The 27,538-nt window shown below is 31.1% G+C and overlaps 3 protein-coding genes across 13 annotated transcripts in view; 1 reads left to right on the forward strand and 2 right to left on the reverse strand.

The window, feature by feature from the left end:
* The window catches only part of LOC138937936 (U4/U6.U5 tri-snRNP-associated protein 1), a 5,504-nt gene extending 3,740 nt beyond the window's left edge, over positions 1–1,764 (forward strand). For 2 of the 3 annotated variants that reach the window (XR_011447600.1, XR_011447599.1), the window contains exon 10: positions 359–447. Coding sequence is in view for 1 of the 3 variants with exons in the window: in XM_070304645.1 (XP_070160746.1) it covers positions 359–545; positions 703–857; positions 1,021–1,048 (370 nt within the window). In the remaining 2 variants the exon portion in view is untranslated. Of the gene's footprint in view, positions 1–358; positions 546–702; positions 858–1,020 lie in introns of those variants that run through there. The other variant, XM_070304645.1, reaches the window with a different exon arrangement.
* Plx (PTB_TBC1D1_like and TBC domain-containing protein plx) lies at positions 1,039–21,780 on the reverse strand. 8 transcript variants are annotated; one of them, XM_070304640.1, is made up of 16 exons: positions 15,946–15,990; positions 8,941–9,121; positions 8,242–8,391; positions 7,898–8,086; positions 7,341–7,649; positions 6,951–7,149; positions 6,700–6,816; positions 6,407–6,623; positions 5,970–6,284; positions 5,602–5,882; positions 5,383–5,544; positions 4,957–5,273; positions 4,586–4,838; positions 4,362–4,480; positions 4,051–4,275; positions 1,039–3,752 (listed from the first exon to the last, which is right to left on the reverse strand). In XM_070304640.1, the coding sequence occupies exons 2-16, from the start codon at positions 9,001–9,003 to the stop codon at positions 2,838–2,840; spliced, it is 3,831 nt and encodes a 1,276-aa protein (XP_070160741.1). In that variant the 5' UTR covers positions 9,004–9,121; positions 15,946–15,990; the 3' UTR covers positions 1,039–2,837. The 8 variants fall into 8 exon arrangements, with proteins under 8 accessions (XP_070160741.1, XP_070160740.1, XP_070160739.1 ...); XM_070304639.1 differs by lacking the exon at positions 8,941–9,121 and adding an exon at positions 16,766–17,720 and having other exon boundaries at positions 1,040–3,752; positions 15,946–16,140; XM_070304638.1 differs by lacking the exon at positions 8,941–9,121 and adding an exon at positions 16,766–17,720 and having other exon boundaries at positions 1,040–3,752; positions 15,946–16,171.
* A 1,077-nt stretch (positions 21,781–22,857) lies between these two features.
* Positions 22,858–25,648, reverse strand: Elp3 (elongator complex protein 3). Of its 2 annotated transcripts, XM_070303855.1 has the most exons (9): positions 25,472–25,648; positions 25,085–25,326; positions 24,800–25,003; positions 24,456–24,709; positions 24,191–24,380; positions 23,872–24,089; positions 23,444–23,704; positions 23,183–23,364; positions 22,858–23,052 (listed from the first exon to the last, which is right to left on the reverse strand). In XM_070303855.1, exons 1-9 carry the CDS (start codon positions 25,488–25,490, stop codon positions 22,976–22,978), a joined length of 1,647 nt encoding a protein of 548 aa, XP_070159956.1. In that variant the 5' UTR covers positions 25,491–25,648; the 3' UTR covers positions 22,858–22,975. The 2 variants fall into 2 exon arrangements, with proteins under 2 accessions (XP_070159956.1, XP_070159957.1); XM_070303856.1 differs by lacking the exon at positions 25,472–25,648 and having other exon boundaries at positions 22,859–23,052; positions 24,800–24,996; positions 25,085–25,175.
* Between the last annotated feature and the right edge of the window lie 1,890 nt (positions 25,649–27,538).

A 27,538-nucleotide genomic window follows, 5' to 3' on the forward strand; every position in this document is an offset into this window, starting at 1 on the left:
AAAAATTCATTTATAGTACTGTTCGCGAATATCGAATTGTTACTTTCAGTAAGTAAAGTAACCTATTTATTTTAGTTCAATCGCTCGTATAATGTAATATATCTTGAGGATTTATGAGCATCATTTGTATAATCAAGACTTATTGATACTGGTAGTGGACACAAGTTTCAGAACACCGCATTTCAAGGGCTTTAATTTTTATCTTGCTTCTGTAATATTAAGAATTAGTTAAGTGAAACAATAACAGAAGAATACAATCACATTTCTAGTCAATGTCTTTGAAGAAAATGGATCAATTGATAAGGAACTCGTAATTTGACATGTCTTTTTGCTCGTTCATGTATCATTTTTGTTTCAGGGATGACGATAAATTCGGTAGAAGAGATCGTTTTAACGGACCGACATCTGATTTTAAGGAGAAGGAAAGTTTCAAGCCAAATGTGAAGCTTGAATACATTGATGATGACGGTCATGTTTTGAGTGCGAAGGAAGCTTTTCGATATCTGTCGCATAAATTTCATGGAAAAGGCCCAGGAAAAAATAAGGTTTTTTATACTAAATTCTAAGCTAAGGATATTGTATATATAAACTTAAAGGCTAAAGGATATTGTATATATAAACTTATTAGATTAGAGCATTTGTCATTTAAATCAAGATCGATATATTCACAAAGTTATAATAATTCTTCAATATGTATTTTAGGTGGAGAAAAGAATGAAAAAAGCTGAACAAGAAGTTTTAATGAAGCGAATGTCTTCAACAGATACACCTTTAGGTACACTAAATTTATTGCAAGCGAAACAAAAGGAAACTCAATCACCATATATAGTACTCAGCGGCAATAAACAGATGCAAACGTAAGGATATTCAGTAAATTTATATAATACAACAAATTAACGATTAGAGTGTGTCAAAATGTATTCTAAATATATATATATTCTTATTTTTTTAAATAATTTTTCTTTTTTTAATTATGGTGCATATTGATGGAAATTCTAATGTAATAAATATTCTTTGCAGGACTAGCATAGCTAAAACAAAACATTGAAGAATAAATGCAAACAAGGATGAAAATTGTATATAATCTCACACCCATACATATGGTAGTTTCTGGAAATAAAATTCAGTTTACATAATTTTATATAACAAGAATTGTCAATCAAGAAGGAAAGAAGGAAACTTTGTATTTTTTTAAATTATTAATTATGATTTATATTATGTTTATGATAATGAAACAAATATTCAGACGATTTATTCACAGATTTGATCAGTTATGAACTTGCACAACTTATTTGGCTCTGTAATGTTGGGGAAAAAAAAAAAATGAAAAAGAAAGTGATTTTATAGACATTACTTTACACAATAAAGCATATTCACAAATATATGAATAATATTTTTCAATCAATACATATGTTTTACAGTATATGTCTACAAAATAGTCAAGAAAGAATTTAAATGTGGGAAGAAAAAGGAAAAAGGATAATAGTTAACGAGTTATTTCGCTCAATGAGTTGCCATGGATGGAAAGTGATCACCTTATATGCTGCTTGTTTAATTATTATTATACTACATTGTGTACCTCATAAAACAATCTCATTTTTATTATATGTTCGATATTATTGTAATCTATCATTGTAATAAGTAATAAGATTAGCAAGTCAACAAAAAAAAATCTATATATTAAATATTTCTTGGCTCATGTCAATACTAATACAAAATATGATCTATTCTAATAACATTTATGATAGCAATAAACAATGGAACATATAGAATACCCTTATTTTTGTTGTATGATATGATTATACTTCCATTACTTGGTCACAAATTGATACACTTATCTACAGTTACAAATAATAATCATTAGTCTACTAATAGAATATTACAGACTCGAATACTACAAAATATAATTTTATCATATTTATGGATATATCCCTATTTCATAAATATCTGTCCAAATGTTAGCAATTTTAAATATCTTTTATAGGGATTGATTAATTAACATTGTTCGCTAACGTACAATATTTTTGATATGAATGTTACATGTCATTAACGCTATTTTCGTATTAACGATGGTAAAACTTCTTCACTATAAAGAACAGAGCGAGTATACATATATATACTGTTAACTATCCCTGATATCACAAGGCTTGTTTTGTGCAAAAATAGTAATACTTACATAATTCTTTGAATCTTACAGTGCATAGCAGCCATATATTAATGGCTTTCATAAATATATATATATTTTTTTTTTCAATAACAGTTGCATCTACGTGTATGTATGCAATACATTTATATCCACATATGTATATATAACAATGTAATTAAAACTGTTTTTATTTTTCTATATATAAAATGTTTATTTTAACACAGAGAAAGTTTGGCACTTTCTTTGGCAATCTGAAACTGATTACGCACATCATCTTTAGTACCTTATTTCGATATTTCTCATTTTGTGGATATGAATGCATTCTTAATGCATCTTTCTGTATGGTTTTAAGTATTTACTCGTAAACGATGGATTCTCTGTCGACTATTTATCTACATATGATATTTCCAAATGTAATATCAAATATACTTTGGCTAATTCTCATAACTTGTAAAAAATAATATCAGATCTTAATATAAATTAAAAAACATTGTTTCTCTTCATAATTAAACAAATTAAATAAATTATATACTTATTTTGAAATTTTTCTCTCCGAAAACGCAGAGTTGTCAAATATAGAAACGCGATCACATTAAATGTTCTCTACTTACCAATATCGTTTTAAATACATATTTTTTATGAAGATTCTCTTTGATAAAATACTCTTTGAAGATGTATTCGAAAGTAATTGTTATCTATTTAAAGGATCGGAGGTCCTTTGATCAGGTTTTTGTTTTTCGTTACTAAAATCTTCCTGACAACTCGGACTAGATAATCTAATAGGTTTGATGCATTTTAGTTTCGTGGTTCCGCCATATCGGAAATTCACGTCGCTACAAGTGTCGAGTGGATGTACAGTTCCTGTTAGATTCGTTAATGAATCATTGCTTGTAATTTCGAGCTTGCTAGTGGGAACCTTTTTTACGGATCCTAATTCGTACGCAGACTTTGATGATTTCAACTTAAGTTTCAACGGTAATGATATCGATTTTTCCAAATTAGTAGCCGGAACTTTTAAATTGTTCTCATTTTGCGATGCCGGATTGTTCGCCAGATTCATAGTATCCGTAATTTGAATATCAATGTTGACTGTCTTGGGGTCGTTCTCATCATTATTGCTTCTTATTGTTTGTTCCAAATGTTCGTTTCTGAGAGCCGCTAACTGTGCGCGCTGCTTCTGTATATGATTGTGCGAATTCGAAAAAAATGAAGAAACTCTCTCTAATTTTGTTGCTAGATTGGGTTGGCTCAAAGTCGATTTCAAGGGATATGGTGTATCCATACTATTATTCCTGAAGAGATTTTGAGACGACTCTCTACCAGTCGAGTTACTTTTTATCATTCCGTATTTGTCCTCGATAACTTTTAGAGGATACGATTTGATGCCTGCATTTCGTCGTTTCTCCACCATACCCAGTTGCGCAATTATCCGACGAACTTCGCCCGGTACTTCGATATCAGCACGTGTATCTACTAATTGCTGAATAAATGCGCCTAATGTGGCTACTGTTACTTCAAGACTGCGATTCTGAGACTCGAATCTATGGATAGTTGCTTGTTGCATCGAGCGCGCTGTTTCGAGCCTTTGCAAGTTGCTCATAGTAATCTGTAATATAATTATAATAATTATAATAATTGATATCGGAAAAGAAAACTGAAGGATACAACAAATAATATAATGCAAAGATGACAAATTTATGGTTGTAAATTCTACATTAAATATGAAGTTGTATCTGATATAAGATAAAAAATGTACAATATGTACTATAATCGTTGAATGATGCTTAATATAGTTATTATTAGTCTGCAGGGGACTGTGATATATTACATTTATATATTCTAAGAATAGAAAATATTACATCTTTCAACTACGTATATATAATAGATGTTTTTTCTTGTATTACCTCAAGTTGTTCGCTAAGTTGTGTAACTTCCTGCGTCAGTTGCTTGTTCTGTAATTTATATTTTTCCAAATTCTCCATTTGTGGTTTTACTGAAATCATTTCTTCTTGAAGCACTTGGTATTCCACCCTGTATTCGTTCAATTGTTTTGAGATTTCCAAATCAGGATAAAATACACGTTTCATTACGCGATCCAAGCTTTGTTTATCCACTGCTGGCACACGTGTCTAAAATCAACATAATAAAAATGACATATCCATATAAAATTCCATATAAAAGTTTATTTTAGAATATAACTTGATTCCATACATACCTTGAGATATTCCATAATTTCTTCAAAATTATCGCAGCATAACAATTGATCTTGATGTTCCTCTAATAGTGCAACCGATACACGGAAAAGGACTTCAGAGTTCTCCAGAAAAAGCAAATCTTTGAAAAAAAAGTCAATTATTTCAAAAGAGAAAGAGAGAGGCAATTTTATAAATTAAATAAATATAAATTTAATTTAAATAGATAAAAAAATATCGTTCTTACCAAAAACTCTGGTCACAAAACCTAAAGGAAATTGGCTAGCAAACAAGGTTAACAACCAAGGAGCAGCATATAATGTAGGTGAAACTTCATGTTTGTCAAAATGATTATAAATTGCTGATAAGCGATCATGTAACAATCTTGAGAGCTGATACAAGTGCAATTGCAATGCTGCCATATCTGGCAAATACAATTTCCTAAGTCCTCGACGAAACATCAAATGTCGTAATAAGAAAAAGGCTTGATCCTCTGCCATCTAATAAGTTTAAAACATAACATTTTGCATGTTGTATAAAAAATTGATTATAAGAATTAATTAAAATAAATACAACATTACAATAAAATTGAATAATGTAAATTAAAATCGCACTCACATGTAATAGAAGTACCCCGGCAACGAAACTGAGGCCTTGGCAATAACCGACTTCGTGATCTAACAGGGAATAAGCTTTCAATAAATTGAAGAGCGCTAATTGACCGGGTCCCAAGGGTGAGCTGAAATACGGATGACTCGGGAACGTTCTCCCCAAATCAATAAGAATAGCATGCTGCTGAGATGTGAGTTGCTTCAAGAGCAATTCATAGGGTGTATTATAATTTGGAAAATCTTGAGTATCTATAGGCGGTTGTTTTAAGCAGAATTGTTCGGCTAAAAATTGCCAAACTTCACCTCGCTTCCCTTTAGGTACACCTTTCAAAGAATGTATTATATATAGTAAAAATTAAAAAAACAATATTTTTTTAAACTTTAGAAATATTTTATATTTAATTATTGAAACATATATCGTATTTCTATTTACCTTGTTTGATAGCATGTAGAAGCATTTGATTATCACATTTAGTAGAGACTCGCGATTCCTTGCTAACAAGGAGATCCCAAACTTCTACCACTTCACGTGCACAGCTACTGAGCTCGTCATATTCCAGTTTAATTCTTTTTACTGTTGCTTCTTCTTGACGTTCTGAAATTTCAACAGAAAATTGAGATAATATAAGATATATTATATATAGGATTTTACCTTTAAGCTTTGCGTTCTCTTTTTCCATTCTTATTAGTATTAGTTGTTGATTAATCGCTTTCTTCCACAAGTCTCGCAATTCTTGTTTCGTTTTACGTTTAACGGGCGTTTCTAAACTTTTGATGATATTAATTTTTTCAATTTCTGTGGCGGTATGATCTTTACTCGGCGTCACGACTCTGTTTAGTATCGTTTGTCGCCACGAACTATTGGCTTGTAATGTGTTGTTTCCGTCAGTCTCCGTAGGAGATGTTTTCGGTGAGTTACCAACTTTTAAAAAGCTGTAAGAAATATAATAAACATAAGAGTAAGTGATACAATTAAAAATTGTTAATGAGAAATTGGGAATACAATGAAACTGTACTGACATGTCCATCATAGAACTCTTTGGTCCGTTATTTATAACTATCTGCTGTTCAGGCGAGACACGCAATGATCTCGGTCTACTCGATTCTGGCGAGATGTCCAATAGAGACGATTGCCTCGAGTTATCTGGACTTTGACTACCATTTTTTTGTATCCCCGCATTCAGATGATACGAATCCCGTGGTCCCAGACTAAAATCGTCACGTGAACCTTTTCTCTTCATAAGATTGTCAAAGCTATTCGTAAGAGAACGTTTCGCCTTCATAAATATTGTACTACCAACGCCGACGCTTAGATATTGATTGAGAAATTCACTCCTGTAACGTAAAACATTTTATACTGAAATATCTCTCATTTGTAAAAGACATTTTCATTTACATTTGTAATATATCAATAGAAGGTTCATATATTTATATATATATAATTGATGATGCATTACCTATTCTCAGCCGTATCATGTACATGTCTAGCTTGTTTTAATTCGCAATGCGCACGCAACAGTCGCATTAGAAATTGATTTTGACTCGTGGAGCTTGTACCAATGTTACCTGCAGCTTCGGCGCTCTTATATTTGCTCACAACAATCTCCTGCTCATCCTCTGGTAATAATTCCATACGTGATAAGATAATGCTTTGCACTTTTTTATCATTTTGTCCTAAAAATGCCTCGTGTATAAAATCAAGTATACAATTAAATACTTCTCTAGAATGTAAACGATATAAATGTTTTACCTTCGATTTCTTGACATAGTTTATTGTACCAATACATAGGGCAATGATCGCAAGAAAATACAGAATACTTTTCTTTTCTCGTGTTGTTGCAAGTTGTAACAAAAGCTTGGCTAATTGCTGCAAAAAAAAAAAAAAAAAAAAAAAAAATTAAAAAACTAGAAATTATTATCGGCATGAAAAATCAGTTTCAAGTTTTGACAATAATAGTTCATGTATTTTATTATATTATAGAAAAATTGAAAAAACCTTGCCTGCAACAAGATCATCTGCGACTGATCCGGATTGACATTTGAAGACGTATCCGATGAAGCATTCTGGTTCTTTGCATATAAATCCAAAATGATCCGGATTTTTCATACCTTGCGCACAATTGGCTATGTCTTTTAATTGTTTATGCAAAAGAACCTGCTTTCTATCCGGACTAATCAATCTCAAATCAAACCGCCCTACCTAAAATATAAAATTTACATATTACAAAACTTACACGAAAATCAATCCAAAAGGTATTTTTTTCTTTTCTATAAGCAATTTTTTTCTATAAAAAAACTTTTAATGTTCACAAAATAATTAACAAAAGCAATAAAAACAATGAATATAAGAGCAAAAAACAATAAAACAAAAACTTCTTTTATATTTCATACTTGAAAAAGCATAGTACGATTATGATCATCGTTTTCTTTAACGGCGGAATCTCTCCTGCCGCTTAAAACGCTGCCGGTAGACGCAGCGCGGCTGCGCATAACTTCAGGTACAGTGATATTAGAATTAGCGGAAGATTCGGACATTTGATTTCCATCACGACCGTCATTTTCTACGGTATTGGCGGTTGTTTTGGGAAAAGTTTCCACGGAGCTGCTTAAAACTGGCGGAACTCCAAACGGATTCACGTTTGGACTTATATTGTTTCCCAACATGTTCTCGATACTGCCTGATTCACTAGCGGTAGATTCCTGAAAACATAACGGTATATTTCCATTTACTATAATTTACTTGGCAAAGATCGAATCAAATTAATTCGTTTGTATTTACTATGTGATATAGAGGTGTTTAAATATTTCTTAACTATTTGTAATTAGAAAAAATATTAAAAACTTAACATTTAAATATTTATAATAGTTATAACACATATAAATTCTAATTCAATATGTATTACGGAGAGATGTTTCAATTACATGATAACTGAGAAGATAATTCTTACCGTACTATTTCTTCTATTAATGGAAGACATTAAAGCTTGGCGTTTCAAACGTTGACAATCTGACAGAATATTGCTCGTCGAAGACCTGGATTTTTCGAGTCCATGGAGGCGAAATTTTATTAAAGCATCATCAATGAAAGATTCCGGTACTTTTGAATGTGATACTTTAATTTTGCCAACGTAGAATACCTGAAAAAATTCAAGATATAAGATATATAAAATTTTTCTAATTTAGTCTCAAATAAATTTTTGTTGCATGGAATGTCATCGTGTACTAAAGATCCGATGTGTAATGATAAACATTTATATTTTTCGTTATAAGAAACGAAAAAGAAGATAATCACCTCGAAAAATTGGGAAGAACTGGGAGATATATCGGCACCTATAGACGTCAGACTAGCCGCGCTGCTTTGTGATCGCTGCGGCAAATCCTTGTCTCTCTCCATTCGCTGGGCTGCCGAATGTTCCTTCATGTCTTTTAAAAATTGTTGAATCTACAAATAAAACGACTATAATGATATTACATAATTGTGACTAATCGTCGTGATGCGTTCGCTGTCAAAAAGTTGTATTTATTTCAGAGGATCCACATAAATTATTGTAAGAGAAAACTATTTATAAAAAAGAGATTTCTTTCTATCTTTGATTTTCTTGTTATTTTGTTAAAATAGCTTATGTCAGATTCCATCTAAATTGATATCAATCAGCATATATATATAAATATATATATATATATATATATATATATATATATATATATATATATATATATATATATAATACGTCTTTTTATATCATACGTGTAATATTAAAGATATTTACTAGATATTATAAAAAATTTCTAATTATTTGTATATATATTATTTCGTACGAGATACCAATCCACATCATTAATGGCGTGTAATGCAATTTGATCTAATAAGAGTATGTTTTCACGAGAAGAATGTCCGATTTTTTAGAAATAATCCAAAATGCAACGTTTCTCCTATGACAGAATCATTGATATATATATTATACTAAACAGATTTCGCAAGAAAACGTGCATCGAACGTGGTTGACGGCCGTGGACGAAAATAACTAATTTTAGCAGCACTCGTGGACTGCATGGCTCTTATTCTCCGTCTTTACCAATCCTCTCTTTCTCTCTCTCTCTCTCTCTAGTTTCTTCCAACATCTGCAGCTCATCATCTTTGTGACTTTGTTCAAAGATATTTTAATTTAACCCTAGAATGCATAACAAAGATATTCCAAATTATAATAAATCAAGATAAAAAAAAATGAAAATTGATTTTAGAATAAGATAGTATCTTAGATAAAAAATAATTATATTATAAAATAATTTAGAAAAATTGATTAAAATTATAGATAATATTATATGAAAAGAATAAATATAGCATGTGATTACAAAGATTCTATTTATGCATTCTAAAGTTAAATGTATGTTTCTCATCTATCATTTACTTGTTGCAATTTTTATACGTTTGCACGATTCTTTATTTCTAAAATTTTCATCTTCTTATATCAGTAATAAAAATCGTAATAAAAATCGTGTATAAAATGCTGATTTCGTCGAATTTGTTTGATTTTTTCGCGCCCAATGTTATTATCGAGTATTATCTGCATTCTCACATCGTATTTCGATGTGGGAATGAGCGCGACATAATTTTCCTAATGAGCTCTTTCAACCGATGATGAAAATTATAGAGGACAAGACAACACATTTATACTTATGACAATGACGAAAAAAAATCTGATTTTCTACAATACTAATCGTAATTTTCGTCGATGATGGTGTCGCGTATAAACGTCACGGAACGATAATCCATACACAGAGTTATCTTGCAACGATCATGAATATTAGACTACTTATTACGGGAAAGCATGACTATGTCTGGCGACACAGAATGCAGATAGTTGCTTAATAGAAAGGCTTCTCGTATCCAATTAAGACACGTGTTTTATTATGTCCCCTCTCGCGTTTCCGCGATGTTGTACACCATTATTGACATTCGATACGAATTTATGCGGTTCTTCGTTAAACTTATCTATCAACTTTCTGATATATCTGGGCACGAAGTCTCTTCTATGTCTTGTTATTCGATAATCGATAATAATTTTTACGCATAAAACTTTCTCTAGAAATTAAATGTGATTATCAATTAACGCGAAATCTTATTTAAAGCGTCTCATCTTGAGCACTTATACGTCTGGCATCTCGGGCGATTTATTAATTTGCTCGATTAATATTCTAATAATTTTTACACGCGCATGAAACTCTTCGCATGGAACTCTCAAGCGCTCAAAGTCGAGTAAGAAATAATAAAAAAAATCTTCGGACAAAGTAAGAGAGGCAGCGTGAACTTGGCGTCGCGGTTTGTCCTGAGTCTTTTTTTATGTTATGTAGATTTAAAAAAATTAAAACAATGATTGTAATTTTTTGAAAAGAATATTCCTTTCACGCAGAGAAGCGCATATACTTCTTTGAATAAGAACAATTCGTCGAACGCTGAAAATAGGCGTTCGACTCTACTCGATGCTATTTTCTTCTAGCAATTGGCACTACGCGTGTCCGTATACGCTCGACTTTGTCTCTGATCCCAATTGATCGAATTTAATTTGTATACGTCATCTTCGATGATGCACGAATCGATGTCGTGAGCTTGGCGATTAGATTCACGCGCGAGGGAGCAAACTTAATGCGTGCGTGATGCCGAGTTTTGTTCCAATTGAGACTGCTGCACGAGGATACTCGTGCCGTTCGTTTACGGATATATTTTTAATCAAGGATGGAAAGATTAATTTTTTTCTTTATCGTTCTTCAATACTTTGAGATTCTTAATCGATCAAAAATATAAAAAAATTTATCGCAAAGAAAATTATTTCAATAATTTTTCAGTTATATTTAGCAATTACATAAAATAATAATAATAATAATACAGTTCAATAAATTTCTAATTTATATTTAATAATTTCTCAATAAAATAAGTTCTCAATTTTTGATGCTATATACTGTATTAAATATTCATATATTATGAAAGAATTACAATTCTTTAATAATAGTTAAAGAGTTATTATGCCTTTATTGTTTGTCTAAAGTATTTAAATATGCTAACAAAAATCTGTTACCAACATTGTATTTAATAAAAAAACCAGTGTTAAAATAATGTTAATATTCTATTAGGAATACTTCTCCAGATTAATTAATATAATGTTATGACACACGCAAGCGCACACGCAAGCGCGCGCGCGCACACACACACACGGCGTAAAGAAGATTATCTTACGATGTATACGTGCAGGTGTGTCCCAGGGTCGCACATAAAAAAAAGCAGCAAGAAAAAGAATATATATCAAGTATATAAGTTAAATGATATCAAATTAATAAAAAGTAACTTGCAATTAAAAGTGATATATATTGGATTCTCTATTTTAAATATTATTATCCATGTGCCTGATATAAACGTGTTTCAAGAAAAATCTAAATAAATTATATAAACTTAATCAGGATCGATAAAATTATTGCGCAATTGTATAATACCTTATTAACATATAAATGTCCGCGATTATATTCTGCAAACTCCACATATAAAATAATAATATTGTAAAAACAGAACACACAAGAATTATCTACGCGGAAAAGAATTATACCGTACGTCTTTTTCTTTTTTAAGCGATTCTTACATTATAACGTGTGAACAATTATATACTTGCAAAGAGCACGAAAACATTTTCCATTAGAAGAGCTAGCTACATACGCTGCTTGACAATTATACACAACATGTAGCAGAAAGATTGAAATGCGAGGAGCTAATTTATTCCTCGTGCGAATCTTCTCCGGTAATACCCAGAGACGCGGGAAAGAATAATTATCATCTTTCTTTCTCCCACAAGCGACCTCCGGCCCTATAACGTCTCATTAGCAGTCGCGCTCACAACACGACGATTATGTAAATGCATATTCTGGAGATGAGGATAACAACGTATCAATTATTAATAGTTAACGATAATAGCATAAGTGTATCACTCTTGATCGACATTCGCCAAGCAATCATTAAAATGGGATTCCCGTATATTCATACGAAGATAGAATTTTGTAAACTTTATTACAATGTTGGCAAGTAGCAATTAATAATTGTTTATAATGTCCAAAGCGTTATTTTCATTAAAAGGATGATTATTAAAAATTATTCGTTTTTTTTTCTGACTTTTTCTCACAGATACAGTATTTCGTGCTACATTGGCAACTGTATTGATAAAAACTGACGATTAGCGACAACATAAAATAGTACATAGTATTCGAGATATATCCAGGTATCTTGTTATTGACAATATTAGGGACAGAAAACATCTGCTTTTAAGGTAAATATTAACTCTTCGCGCATATAATTATAGCCAGGCAAGTTGTCCTAATTTGTTTCCGAATGTAATCGAACTTTCATCCGCGAGTTTCATGTTACGAAATCTTTCATATTCGATAAATTTTAGACACAATTATTCGTATGCTAATATTTTAATCAATCATATAATGTACTAATTGTTCAATTTTTGATGTAAAACTGTTATGTATGTAAATCAAGATGAAACTTTTAAAAGAAGTTAATAAATCCTTGTGTGTGATAGAGAGAATAATTTATATATATATATCTTAGGATTGCACACTTATTGAAATGTCTCAGTTAAGGAAGTAATCGTTTATTTATAAAATTTTGCAATAATCTTATTTCTTATAATGATATTATAGGGGGAAAGAGAGTAATAATATATATTTTTATATAATAAATTATACAATTATAAATCAATTGGATTTCAAAGTTTCCTGAAATTAATTTCGCGTAAATCACAATACATTGCGTATTGATATTATATAAAGTTTATTTTTACTACAAGGAATAGATTAATAGATGTTTAAAGCAAAATCATAAATCAATTTGATCATGATGACAGCTGCGTTATTGAGACGCAAAACAGTGCGAGATAAATATACGCGCGTTAGAAAGAAATGTATTTTTGATTGCATCTACTGTATCGAGGAGTGGCGATCTTCTTGGCACATATTAGATGAAAATAATTAGGTTTCGTATGATTTACGACTTAACATACGTAAATCTGCTCTATAAGTGACCGGCGAGACGCAATAGTACAGCAGTAAACTAACAAAACGCGACCTCAGGAAAAAACTTACTTGCCATGTTCCATCGTCTGCCTTCATCTGCATAAAGCGAAGTAAACACGAAGTTAAAAAAAAAAAAAAAAAATAAGAGGCATTAGTAGCCTATGGCACAGTGTTTCTCAATACTTTTGTTTCTTTCTTCGATTTTTTTTCTCATCTTAATCTCTTCTCATAGATGTAAATTAGATATATTTATGAGAAAAGATTAGGATAAGAAAGTACAGTGTTGTTTAAAAAAAAAAAAAAAAAGGATATAATTTACTTAAGAATGTTTTGTCCTTAAAAATATGCGTAATCTCTCGGAAGATCATATGATCCATGCTGATAACCATATATCATTGATGATAAATTACGGCTCGATCATCCAATTATTTTATCATTTTACTATCAGATCACCGTTCGTGTTATGTTATTACCGCATTCCCAAGTGCGATATGCGAAGATCATGTTGAATTGACATCATAAATGCGATTCACGTAATCGATGCAGCTTTAGTTGCTCCCAATAAATAATACGGACGAAGTTCATATCGATCCTTAGAATAATAAAAAAGTAATATAATCGAACTTCTTTTTTCCGATAGCGATCGTCCGCTCATTTGCACGCGTCAAGCGTATCAAAATGTCGCGCATGCAACTGTCACGCTCGTGTAAAAGAGCTTTAATTATAATTAGGCTCATGTAAATCGTTCTAGAAAGATTTCTTATTATGAAGTTGATTTTTAAAGAATGTAGAAATGTGTTCGGGAAATATATACGGGATTACGTGTCTGCGTGAATAATAATTTCGTTCACAGCGTTAGTAGAACTTTAGACCAAGATTTTGGCCGGATTTAGTGGGATACTTTGGCCTAGACTTTGGCTAGACTTTTCGAGAAATGAATGAAATGTTAAAATAATATAAGAGACGAAACTTTCAGTGTGTGCACGTTGTCGAATTCATAGCGTCGAATGCGCAAAAAAAAGAAGGAAAAAGAAAAACCGTCAAAGAATCGGCAATTCGGAAAAGAAACGTCGATTGGCAGAAGCTTTCGCGCTTCTTACGAGGGAATCAGAACACGGTCAGTCAACGATCGCTGGCATGCTAGCTTGGAGTTTTCACGTCGTTTGTTCGGCGATGTAAATTTAGATCGCTCTATGCTCGGTTTTGCGAAAATACGCCTTTCTTGCTAACGGAACGGAAGGAAGGAAGGAAGGAAGAAAGAAAGAAAAAAAGAAGAAGAAAAAATTTCGGACGTGTATATATATTTTCGCGTTTTCAAAAATGCGTGAAAATTTGCATATTTATATTTGCTAAAACAAAAAAAAGATCCGTAGAATAAAATATAAATCATTTAAAAGCTAACAAAGTATATTAGCTTTGCAATTAGTTCTTCAATTTTTCAATAATATACACTGATGAATATGAGTAAAAAGATAGATGAACTTTCAGTACCACGTGCAAAATGGCTATTCAATCTTTGGCTAAATAATAGAGCAATTAAGCGAGCAATAATGACCGTGAACAGATTCGCCGTGAAGAAGTTTACAGTGACAAAATACACGATGAGGAAAATTAATAACGCTATTATTCGTCGTGACGTATCGAAACAACACGTTCCATTCACAATGCACCGACTTAGCTTTAATTAACCCTTTGCCGCGCGTGTCGTCAGCAATTACGGCGAAATTTCTTGGTATCCTTGATAACCAAGAAACCAAGATTTTTAATTCGTTTTATGCAAATGTCATACAATTTCAGAAATGTTATCAGTGTTATGGACAATGTACAGCATATGCAGAATGAGATATTTAAATAAAAGAGAATAAAAAAATTATCCATTTCATAAAAAAGATAGCATTCGATATGAAACAAAATTTCTCTTATATTATAAGCAATAAGTAATGTTCAGATATACCTATATATTTGTAATTATCTTATTTTATATATATGGAGAGAGATATAATGTCTTTGGTTTAAGTTTGTTCAGTTATTTTTTTAAATAATAGAATTATTTTATTTTTTCGCTCACGTCAACGTAACAGCAACAAAGAGGCAATATTTTATAAACAACAATTGAAAATTTCATTTCATTATACTCATTATTAAATTTATCATAAAATACCTTGAAATTGTAGTAAAATAAATATATTATTCCATATAAAAAAAAAAAAAAAAAAAAAAAAAATTATGAACAGGATTTAAAAAACATATTATTTTAGATTTTTATTTAAGTCATTGTATAGATCTTAAAGTAACTGCAATACACTTAAATCAAACACACTATATATGAGATAAAATATTTGCTGTGGTAAAAATTCTGAAAAAAATAAAGGGAATCGTCTCAAGATTATTCTCTTATTATTTTAGAAATGCCACACGCTTTAATTAAAATCGAGAAAAAAGATTTTTCCTTTAATATTATCAGTTAATATCAAACTATTTTTCGAAGAGGTCTGGTTCTTCTTTCTCTCGTTGTACTATCGATAACTTTTGATAAAAATGATAAAAAATTATATGCGCTCGTAATCGCATATTGTTTCAGACAATTGCGGTGATAGAAAAAAAAAAAAAAAAATAACGTAAAGGTGACTCCTTTAAAGGATCACATGTACGATCGAATAATTCGCCAAATGCAGTTTCGCTAAAACTATTAAAGCCGACGAGTGCGCGCATTATGTACAATGTTAACTATCTGATAAACTCTCGCTTATGTAATTATGAAATTTACGTAACTCAAAAATATACCGAAGACTGTATCAAATGCGGGTTAAATGCAAGCTTTGAAAAAAAAAAAAAGGATGTTATGTGCGGCTACGTTACCGATTTTATCTAGTCTCAAGCGGATGAACATTCGCGCATGCATATAGCGAAGAAGGATCTACCGGTGCACACTTACCAAGGGCTTTTTGACAATTGTACTGGTGTCACTGTAGGATGCGACCTTGGCATAGGGACTGGAGGCTGATATCGGTACTGTTATCATCTTAATTTTTGAAGTTCTTGTCTCCGGAGATATGAATTTTTATAATTTTTATTTTATTAATTTCATAGATTGATTTACACACTTTGCTCTATACTCAGTTATCTGTATCTTTTTTCAACATATGAAACAGTATAATCTTCTTCAATTGGTTGTCGAGATGTCATTGACCGCAGTCACGGAAACGAATAAGTTTTTGAAATGAGGATCTTTGAGATTATAATACGTGTTCGCGTTATCTTTTTGTTGGAAATCTTTTCTTCGCGATATCACTTTAGTCTTTGATAGTTTCGATTGTTTCTGATAGTTAAATTTTTCAAAAGTTAGCAACAATTAATAATAGCAATGTAACAAGAATATCGCGAAAAATATCAATAGAAGTGATTTCAGGAACATGTAAATCAATCTGTTCGAGAATATGTAATAGATAAATTTCATTCGCAAGCAATTTATTATAAACTGAAGTACATAACGCAACTTACTGGTTGACAAATATAGTTTATTAATTAAGCGTTTAATAAAATTAAATAGCGATAATGCTATTTTTTTTTTTTTTTATGACGAAACTCGTCAAAACTCATTTACAAATCGAAGTTGTAAAGGGTTGAACTGTATCACTATTGTATATTTTTTTCCAATCGAGTATTTATGTTAGCGATATTGAGATTAAGTTTGAAAAGGGTTTCCAACAAGCGCGATCCAAAACTAATTCTGTTTTCTCGCGCGTAGCACTTACAAAATATATTTTCGCTGTTAACGCGCGTTACGTCGTTCGGTCTTTGCTGACGGTCGAGCAAACATAGACTGACATATGAGAGCGCCGCGACGCCACGAGACGAATGAAACGCTCGATTGGTAGTTGCGTGCTGTCAGGTAATGTGTGCGGTCCCTCCTGTTTACCATAATATCCAATATTCCTCAAATGTTTTCACGCACGTGGAAAGACAGTAGCGTAACGAATTCGATCCGAATTCATTCGAGTCAAATATCACGATTTTCGAAATAATTTCGCAGGCAAAATACATATTTCCATACATCCTTGACTTTTTTTTTTTTTTGACAACTTAAATTGAAATTAAATTTTAATAAAAAAATTAATATCATAGTTTCTCTCTTTCTCTCTCCAAAACAAAGATAGACTTATCGTATAGCTAGCATTAATTAATTCCAGATCTCTCTCTGCGCGGTTCCCAGATACGTACCGGGCTTATTGTAGACGTGCGTTATCATGTGCGTTGTCTCGTTTATTATGCGATAACTCATCGCGATTTACATACTCGTATTATCATAGCGGTATACTTTTCGTAAACCGAGATGAAATAGCGAGATGATAGCATGCATTTGCACTAGGGTGCAAGTAGGATACATAATCGGTTCGTTTCACTAACAATAAGCGATCGCAACTTTGTCTGGAGTGCGATTTATGTTTGGAATGAAATAGGAATACCAATTGCGTGCCAGTGAACCATGAATGGTCCTTTCGTTTCTTTTTCTTATACTTGCGTAAGCTACATTTATGTAATACATTACTGTTACTCTCTCGCGAAGGACGCATATCACGTCATTTTTAGCGACTTATGCACTCAACGTTGAAAAGCATGGGCAAAAGTGTCAAAATGACTGCAATGCCGTTTAAACTCGATACTGTGTCAAAGAAATTTAACAATTTAGATTATATTATTTCGATTATTTCTAATGAAAATTAACAATAATTTCGATCATGCAATAATTATGGTTTCATTCATTAAAAATATAAGTAATTGTTCAGTATATTCCCATTCTAAAATATTTCATAGAGTTCAAAACACATATTTTATCACAAATGAATGTGCTTTTTTTTTCTATTGTAACTATTATGCAATCCGCAGAGAACGCGATCAGTCATGAGATATGATAGAAAAAAGGAATCCTCGGAAGATTATCGTTAATAGTTTACTGAAAAAGCGAATAAATGTGAATAGTAGCGAATATGGAAAATTCCGAGGATATAATTCTCTCTGATCGTGTGCTTCGTCTGTAAAAACCACCAATCATAATGACGAAAAAACGTAACATTGAATCAGTACATCGATTAAAGATTAACATCGCATTTATCGATTGTCATGTAGAGTCAAATACTATAATAGCATTGTGTTATTGAGCTCTGTTACACCCTTAATCAGGTTTAATAACATCCGTAGTGTTGTAAAACTGGCCAATCACAGCTATTCCTCTTAAGAATGGAATGACTGTGATTGGCCAGCCTTAGAACTATGATTGTTATTAAACCCGATTAGGGGTGACGTGTAAACATAGTCATTGATTCAAAAACGCTATCTTCTCGCGTCGATTTAAATCGACGTATAAAAGAGGAAATTACGCGACATCGCCTATTGCTTTGCTAATATTTAAAAAAATTAAATTGAATTTTTTGGGAGAAACTTTGAACATAATAGCTTAAGTTTTTCTTAAGCGGGAGGAAATTTTGAACTTAATAGCTTAAATTCTTTTGGGGAAACTTTAATGGCATTGTATTATCGATATATAATGTCGATAAATATATTTCAATTATTTAAAGCGCGAAATGTAAAAATTAAATATTCACACATATAAATATACATATAGTATATAAAAATATGAAATATAAAAAAAATATATAATAAATTCATATATATATATATATAAAGTTTTGTATAAAGTTGCATGCATAAAATATATCCCGGAATTTTGTACACTGTTTGCGGAAATATATAATAAATATAAATCAAAGAAACACGATAAACCAATCTCCCTGTTAAGCTAACAATAAGTTCATGTTTGATTCCGCGTTGATGCAGCAGATCTAATTTTATACGCAAAAATCACGCGTGTCATTATATCCAGATAGATTCGTATTATTATCTTGTCGGCAATGACTCATAATGAGGCATCAGGAGAGATGTTTCTACAAAGTTTATCGTGTGTGAATTTTGTAACGTACGTATTATAATGTGATATTTGTCTGATTTGTTTTCTCACATAAAGAAATTTCGAAAAAATAAACTTGATCCGACATTATTGTCAGAAATAATATAAATATAGTGTTGTCTGTTGAAATATCGCAATTAATTAATCTTCCTAACTTTTTACAATACTTTCAACAAAACATATATTCCCCCCCCCCCCCCATAATCGATCGTATATGTCATATAATTTAAAATTTATTTAGTGTTATAAATTCGTTTTGGAAAAAAAAAAAAAAAAAAAAGATGATATTTATTTCTAAAGTATTTAATTTATTTTGTCAGAAAAAATTTGTAGTAACCAATTTCTTTTATAAATATGTAATGTAATACAATCTTGTGTTGGGCCGTTTTATACATATAATAAATGTATGACTCGTTTTATATGTATAAATTTTAAAATATAAATAAAAAAATATGTATTTTCTAACAAGCTTGTTTTTCTTCTTGTTTACTTATTTAAATTGTTTGTAAATGTATCGCTTAAAAGTTTAGTACGCGTAAACTAGCGTTGTTTATACGTAAAGTCATTTATGACTGAGTCGATTTATCCTCATTTTAGCCGATTTAGCGACAAGTAACATGGCCAAAAAGTAAAATGAATTTAATAAGAACAACACACGTTATATAATTTTCAGTCAAATGTTTAGCACGCGTAAATAACACCGTGTGACTAATAAAACTGTGAATAACTGTATCTATCAACTGCGCCCATTTTTAATCCTTTTCCATAAAAAAACGAAATAATAGTGATAAATAGCAACAGAATTTGATTTGTACTCAATGCAAAATCAAGTATGAAAGTATCTTAATATTTAGAAATTTATGTCTTTAGATAAAAGGTCTCGAAGGACTTTAGTACTCCTATACTCCAACGTATGTCAATTTTTTTTTTTTTTTTTAAATAATATTCTCGGAAAAGTAGCTATTTTTGTAAATTACATATACTTGCATATACATATAAAATATGAATAATATATAGCGATATATGTAATATGTATAATCTTAAGTTTTTTCACTTGATTTAAGATTTGTATAAAAATCGTACATATATACAAATCTTAGGCTGAAATTCTGCAACGTGTATATTTATTTAACGTATACATATATTTATGTAATATTTATTTTATCAATTTATCATCGGCGGATGTGAGAGGATCACTTACCGCGAAGATGCGCTTTCTCTCTCTCTCTCTCTCTCTCTCCGCCCATCCAAAGATCAACGTGGACTTAAATTCGAACGAACCGCTATCGGTCGACTTTCACTGCGCGAATCGAGAGAGACGAGAAGAGACGAGGCGAGGTGAAACGATGCGAGACGAAGGAGGCATTCGATTTTTAAAGACTGTCGGGTCGTGTAACGCGGCGCGTGATACGAAAGACGTGCAACGACGAGCTAATGGTCCGCGGCCGATAATCCTGTGACAATTGTTAAGGACAAACTTAATAATAGTCACGGACGATATATGATAGTCGCGGACCACGATTGGCTGTCCGGCGAGCAGCGATTTCTCGGCGATTGGCCACCTCGTGCATATATCGGGAAAAGAAACTTGCGCGCGTTACAAGTGATTAGAATGCGGAATTTATGCGCGAGGAGTATAAAAAATATACGGGCAAATACAACATTCAACGAATCCGACAATGATTTATATATGAGCGCTCTTAGAAATGTGATATATTTGTTTAAATAATTAATAATAATAATATATAATATGTTATTATTTATTATTAATATTAACTTTATTATTATATAAAAAATATTTTCTAATAACTATATATATGTGTATATATTATAATAAGTAATAGATTAAAGTGTAAATTTCTTTGGAATTTTTATTATGCTTTGATATATTTTGATAACATTTGTCAAATGCTTCGAATATGTCTGAGGGCCTTTATCGATTTTTACATATATATCTGTCTCAGATTGTTGTGTGAAAAACTTGTTTTAGTAGGATTTTCCGTACATATATTTGTGGGAAATTTTTTCAAATACCGCTATATGGAACTGATGTCGTCAGCGACTTGAACACACTTCGTCAATTGCAATTATAACGCAACGATCGCCAATTATGGAAACGTTTCCTGTTTACGTGCTCTACGTGCATAAGTCGCGATTATCGAACAGCGGCGTACAATGTAATGAAGCTTCTCAAGCAAACGTGTTTGTTCAAAAACATAACCTAATTTTCCAAGAAATTTAATCGCAAATTCTCGTATTATCGCGTCCGTCTGACCTAAAGAATCGCGCTCACGATCGGGGTAGGAGAGAATTACCTACGGTACCTTCGTCAAAGTATATCTTCACCTTTCGCGCGATTCACTTGCGTTGGAAACACTCCACTTTCGTGGGGATGATCCGTTCGATACCGTAACGATCCTCGTCTTTATTCACGTTGTCGCTTCGTCGTCGACGATCTCGCTCTTCTCCACGTCGTCCACCGTATCCTACTGGTCGCGCGGCGCATCACTTGGTCAGTCACAGGACACAGGACCTCGGATCTCGTCGGACGCGAAAACGGAGACTGACAGAGAGAGACTCTTGTCACGTACGCACACATACGACACACCACCTGCCTAATACCTTGATAATACCGTTCTGTCAATGACAAAACTCGCTTTAGCAATCACTACCGCGATCGACTTGCTTTTGTTTACTCTCTCCGCCTCCTCACTGCTAGCGGAGAAGTGAGAGCGGTGGGGGGTGAGGGAGAAACGTCCTTTCGCAAAAGATCTCCCCGGCACAACAGGTATATAGATGTCTTTACCCTCGATAATCCAGGGCCGGTAACCGGATTACGGTAGTTTGCATCTTTATCCGGGATGCAAAAATGATTTTGGATGCTGCGAGATTTCCAAGATGCTAGAAATTATAGGAGATTGCGTGACTCGATGTACATATTTGAAAATCTTTCTCTTGCTATTCTTCAATATTATAATAAAAAGAAATTATGGAGAAGATTTATCATCATCATTTCTATATAAAATCTCAAGAAAGAAATAAAAAGAAATGTCTTCTTGAAATTTTTTAATTGAGAAAATTGAAACATTTTTTTTTTTTTTATTACGAGGCTCTTCAGCGCTTAACCCGTCACTGTGTCATGCTTTCAAATTTTATTGCATGTAATAATACTATGTCAATAATTATATAATTTTATATTAGGCTTACCAGCATGGAAGGATAACACCGGGATATATTGATGTTCAAATTAATGTCATTTAATAATGACGATAGATACAAAAGTTATATTATTCGCATATTTCACGTATTTATGTAGGATTTTAAAATATAGGTTGAAACTTCACAACTAGTAAACTAGATAAAATATTGTAAACAGTGTAATTATTCAAAAGTATATAAGACATAACGTATAAAACATATAGATATATATAAATTGTAAAAAATAAAATTATCAAATCTTTGAACATGTTACATTGCCCCCTCTTGTGACAAAGTATTGTACCTCTAGATTTTTCCGCGCGTGATTTAAATATCAAAATCGACGAAATATTAAAAATCTATTTTTTAAAATGAGAATTTGCATATATTATATATATATATATAGATTATAAAATTTATTATTATATTAATATTTTCTGGACGAATATTACTGGTAAAATAAGAAGCGATAAGTCAAAACATATAAATAATAATAAGATTAATATAATTACAAGAAATATAAAGAATATAATATCACTTGCAATATATATATCCAAAATATAATTGAGATTATATATCAATCAATGGCAAAGTATAAATTAAAATATTCCTATATATTGCTTATACTCTGCATTTATTTTATAAATTAAATTTTATCATTTCCAAATCAATTTTCATTGTATTAAGGATACTAGAAATTAATCTTGTTTTGCAATAAATCGGATTCAGGATTTAGACAATCATATTAAATATCTATAATAATTTTGTAATTATAAACAGTAAAATCTACTTTATTAGTTTATTATATAAGCATTTTAGACACATATGGGCCATCAAGTTCATAACCTAATTTTCTGTAATAATTACGCGTGCCAACACCTGAAAAAAATAATTTGTTACCATAAATTTCTAAATATTTAATTAGAAATTTATGACTTAACAAAAAAATGTATAAATATAGATAGGCAAAATATGAAAAAGAAATACTTTTTAAATATATATGATATACCTGAAATTACAGAAATTTTATGAGATTTATGTTCCTCTTTTGCAATTCGTTCAGCTTCCTCCATCAACAGAGTACCAAACCCTTGGTGTTGAAATTTCGTGGGATCACGTGCACTTACAGGCACTACACTGCCATAAACGTGAAGCTCTCTTACTATAGAAGTTTTTTCTTTTAATTCTGATCTATAAGAAATTATATATTTTATTTATATATATATTTCGTATTCTATAGAATTAATCTTTCAAGATATATTAGTCATACCTAAATGTATTATCGGAGCATTTTCTTAATCTTAGTAAACCAACTAGAATATCTTGCATAGTATCTTCGTATGATAGAAATGTTTCCCAACCTTCATTAGCAACATAATCACGTCGTATAAGTTCAATTTCGTAAGGCTGCACCTTATGATGTATTTCTTGAATTCCTACTTCACGCGTTCTAACATCACGGCAATCTGTACCTAAATCCTTCATTCTGGCTAACGCTAGTTCGCGTAAATTTCCATGTTCTACGCCAGAACTGTTTTTTTATTTTTTTTTTAATTTGAGAGAAAAGAATATATATATATATATATATATATATATATGTATATATATATATATATATATATATATATATACATAATTTATCATAAATGTATAAATTATTCGAATGTATAAATTATGATCTGATATTGTTATATTTACCTTACTAATGGCATAGGTATATCACGTTGTACGCGATAAACGCGTGTCCATGGTGGTATTAAGGACAAAATACGAGCTATAAGATCGATGAGTACACTCGGCGCATAACTTTTGTATCGTCCAGTTTTCCATAATTCATACAAACCAGTTCCACGTATGACAAGTGTCGGATAAATTTTTAATCCATCTGCTCGAAACGCAGGATTTTTGAAAAATTCCTACAGATTTGTAAGACAATATAGAAGTAACAGGAAATAATCACATAAATTTAATATTTTTATGCGTATGTGCATGTACAAACTAAAAAAACATCACTTACAATAAATTGATAGACATCTCGTTCGAAGTCGACATTCGGTAAATCTGGCATCATATGAGCTATTACTTTGAATCCAGCATCTTTGGCTAACTGGAAACTCTCACATACAGCACGCACTGTATGTCCTCTATTAGTATCGCGTGCTATATCTTCATATACAGACTGGACACCAATCTCTAAACGTGTGCACCTGTTTGATTAATTCAACTAATTAAATTATTTGTGTGTTACTAAGTTGTAAGTATTGTATCGAAAGCACACATACCCATAACGTAACATATCTGAAAGATGTTTTTTGAGACAATAATCAGGCCGAGTCTCAATAGTTATGCCAATACATTTTGTGCGACTACATTCAGAATATTTAACTGCTTCATCAACATTACTGCTTACATGACCAGATAATGCATCGTGTAAATTTCTTATAAAATAATCTCTATAATCATCTGGCAAGGACATAAAAGTACCTCCCATGACAATGAATTCAACTTTATCAACACTATGTCCTAGTTGCTTCAACTAAAAATATATATTCATAAAAATCACGTGTTTGGAAATATTGAATACAAATTGAAATTTATCTGCATTATAAATTATAGAAAAACATACTTGTTCAATACGATGTCTAGTTTGTAAGAAAGGGTTATATCTCGCACGTATTGCTCTCATTGATGTAGGTTCATATCCTGTATAAGATTGTGTAGAATATTCAAAATCAGAATCTGGTCCTCCAGGACAATAAACACAAATATTACCCGTCATATTAATATGCGGGCATCTATGTGGTTTGCACATTACGGCTACAACTGCAATCTATAATAACATGACTATTTTTTTGTTCTACATTATAACCGTTATCACATTATCAGTATATAACAGAAATTAAATACTGACTCCACTAGCAGTCCTAATAGGTTTCGCCTTCAACTTTGGTACAAGTATATGCCTAGCATCGCTAGGTACAGCTGCAATAATATCGACTAATCTTGGGGAAGAATCCAAACCATATTTTGAAGCAATTCGTGTTTTCAATTTGTTCAAATCGACATCTCGATTTTCGTGATGTGCCTTTAATAGATCTTGTATAATCTCTCCAATTGTTATCATCATACGTTCCTCTTTACTCTGCTCAAACTCTAAAAAAACATATTGTCATTGATATACATGTTATATATATATAGTATGTTATATTCTAATATAATTAATGTTACGAAAGAAATATAAGCTTTAATATAGATAATACACATTAATATTGTATCGATAGATATATTGTAAGCTTACCAGTTTGTTTTTTTACCATGATTGCAAATCGTTTGCAACTAATTTAAAATGTATTTAAAAAATAAACACTACATTTATTCTCTATTTTATATATGTCGTAAAACTTTTGTATGTAAGTTGCACGAGATTTCGATATTTGGTTAGAAGTAGAGTCCCCCTAACAGAGGTTGCGTTCCGATATTCACTGCCAGTACTAAAAATCTATAATATACGTGACGTAAACTATAGATTTTCAGTTTTGACAGTCAATATCGGAACACAGCCAGTCTGGTCACACGACTTTTGATTGGTCCGCCATTTTTTGGCAACTCCCGCTGATATTTTAATGGAAATAGCAATAACAGTAGAAAAACAGAAAAAAAAAGTATATAATTTTCTTTTTAAGTTATAGGAATATTTGCAAATTTACATTTTTGTTGCGCTACAAAAAAATTTAAAAATATATGCTCATTTTTCGAGGTTTCAAACAGGATATGCCCCCTTAATATATGGAACTGAAAGTGAAAGATTTAAGGAACTTATATTTATTTGCTCGTTGTTGAGTTCCGTTTTCTCTTTTAATGGTTCTGAAATAATCGTGTTACTTATGTATAAAATTGTTGATAAAATTTCTATTGTATATTTTATTTCTTGTATAGGATATAATTATTTTAAAAAAGCTAATTCATTTAAAAAGCTAATACATTTTAAAAAGACAAAAAAAGAAAAATGGGTATCTGCGCGATATTGAAAAGTTTGAATTCTTCAAATAATATATGATATCTATGTAATCGTGAGGAATATTTTTCTATAAAAAAAAAAAAAAAAAAAAAGTCAATATATAGATATAATGATTTATTATACGATATTAATGACTATAAATTTTAATGTGTAAATATACTTGTATATACAAAATATGTAGAACATTGTTTTATACAATAGAGTTTGATTAAAATAAAGTAAGTTCTTATAATAAATCTTCACAATCTTCCTCTTCTTAACTTAATATCAAATAATAATCAGAATTTAATATCAAACGAGGATTGTTCCGGTATCGAACGGATTCCCGCGAAAGTGGAGAATTTTTCTTGTGCCGATTGGTTACTCAAAAGCTATGCCAATTCCGACATATTTTCGAACAAATTCAGTGACGTTAAATGACGGGTTGTTTCGCGCATGCGTAATAGTGTAAGGTAATTTTTAGTAGCGTACATATTTTATCGGGAAATATCTAGACCCATCCATAGGAAGAAAAATGAAATAGTAAGTGTTTTCTAATAAATTAATATATATATATATATATATATATATATATAGTTATATATAATTTAGTATATTTCATATATCATAACATAAGAAGAAATATTAAAATATTGAAAATATATAGGCTCTTCAAACCGCCCTACGTCGCGCATCTGAACACGAGTTTGTCGAAGGTAGTCACGTGACGTCAGTATAACTGAAAGATTCCGAATGTCCCGCGCTTTACTTTACCGTGCTGTGCTACGAGAACAATATTGTGCAAATTCGTCTCGATATATCGGCATAATCATCCATCATAACCATCCAGCATAATCGGTATGTATATTCTATCATCTATTTATTAAGCATTATAACAATAACTGGGCATTTTTCTAAAATTGAAACACAAGTGCAATCTGCTAATATCCAGATAAAGCGTACATTGGTTAATAAATAAATTTCATAAACCCCCGTCTAATATCATTATTTAGAAAACTTTTATGATACTAATAATATATGCTATTTGGGTAACGTTAAACATTACGGTCATTTTAAAATCCACCAATGACTTATGTTTATTTGTGAGGCTATCTAACGTTAATTATATATCGCATCAATCTAAACGCAGGTTAAATGTATTTATTCGAAGACGCATTCTCTCTCTCTCTCTCTCTCTCTCTCTCATATAATTTTATCTAGCACATTTTATTTTGAAATTACTTTCCTTCCATATTATTGATAAGTAAAGTTAAAATAAAATATTGAAAATATCAAGAAATTATACTAGAAACTAGAAAATCAAATATCGATAAAAGTAAAAAATGGCTTTTCATTAAGTAAAATTTA

This window comes from Polyergus mexicanus, unplaced genomic scaffold (genome assembly GCF_030449975.1).
Source record: "Polyergus mexicanus isolate NDT 795.1 unplaced genomic scaffold, iyPolMexi1.0 SCAF_11, whole genome shotgun sequence".
NCBI classification, from domain to species: Eukaryota; Metazoa; Arthropoda; class Insecta; order Hymenoptera; family Formicidae; genus Polyergus; species Polyergus mexicanus.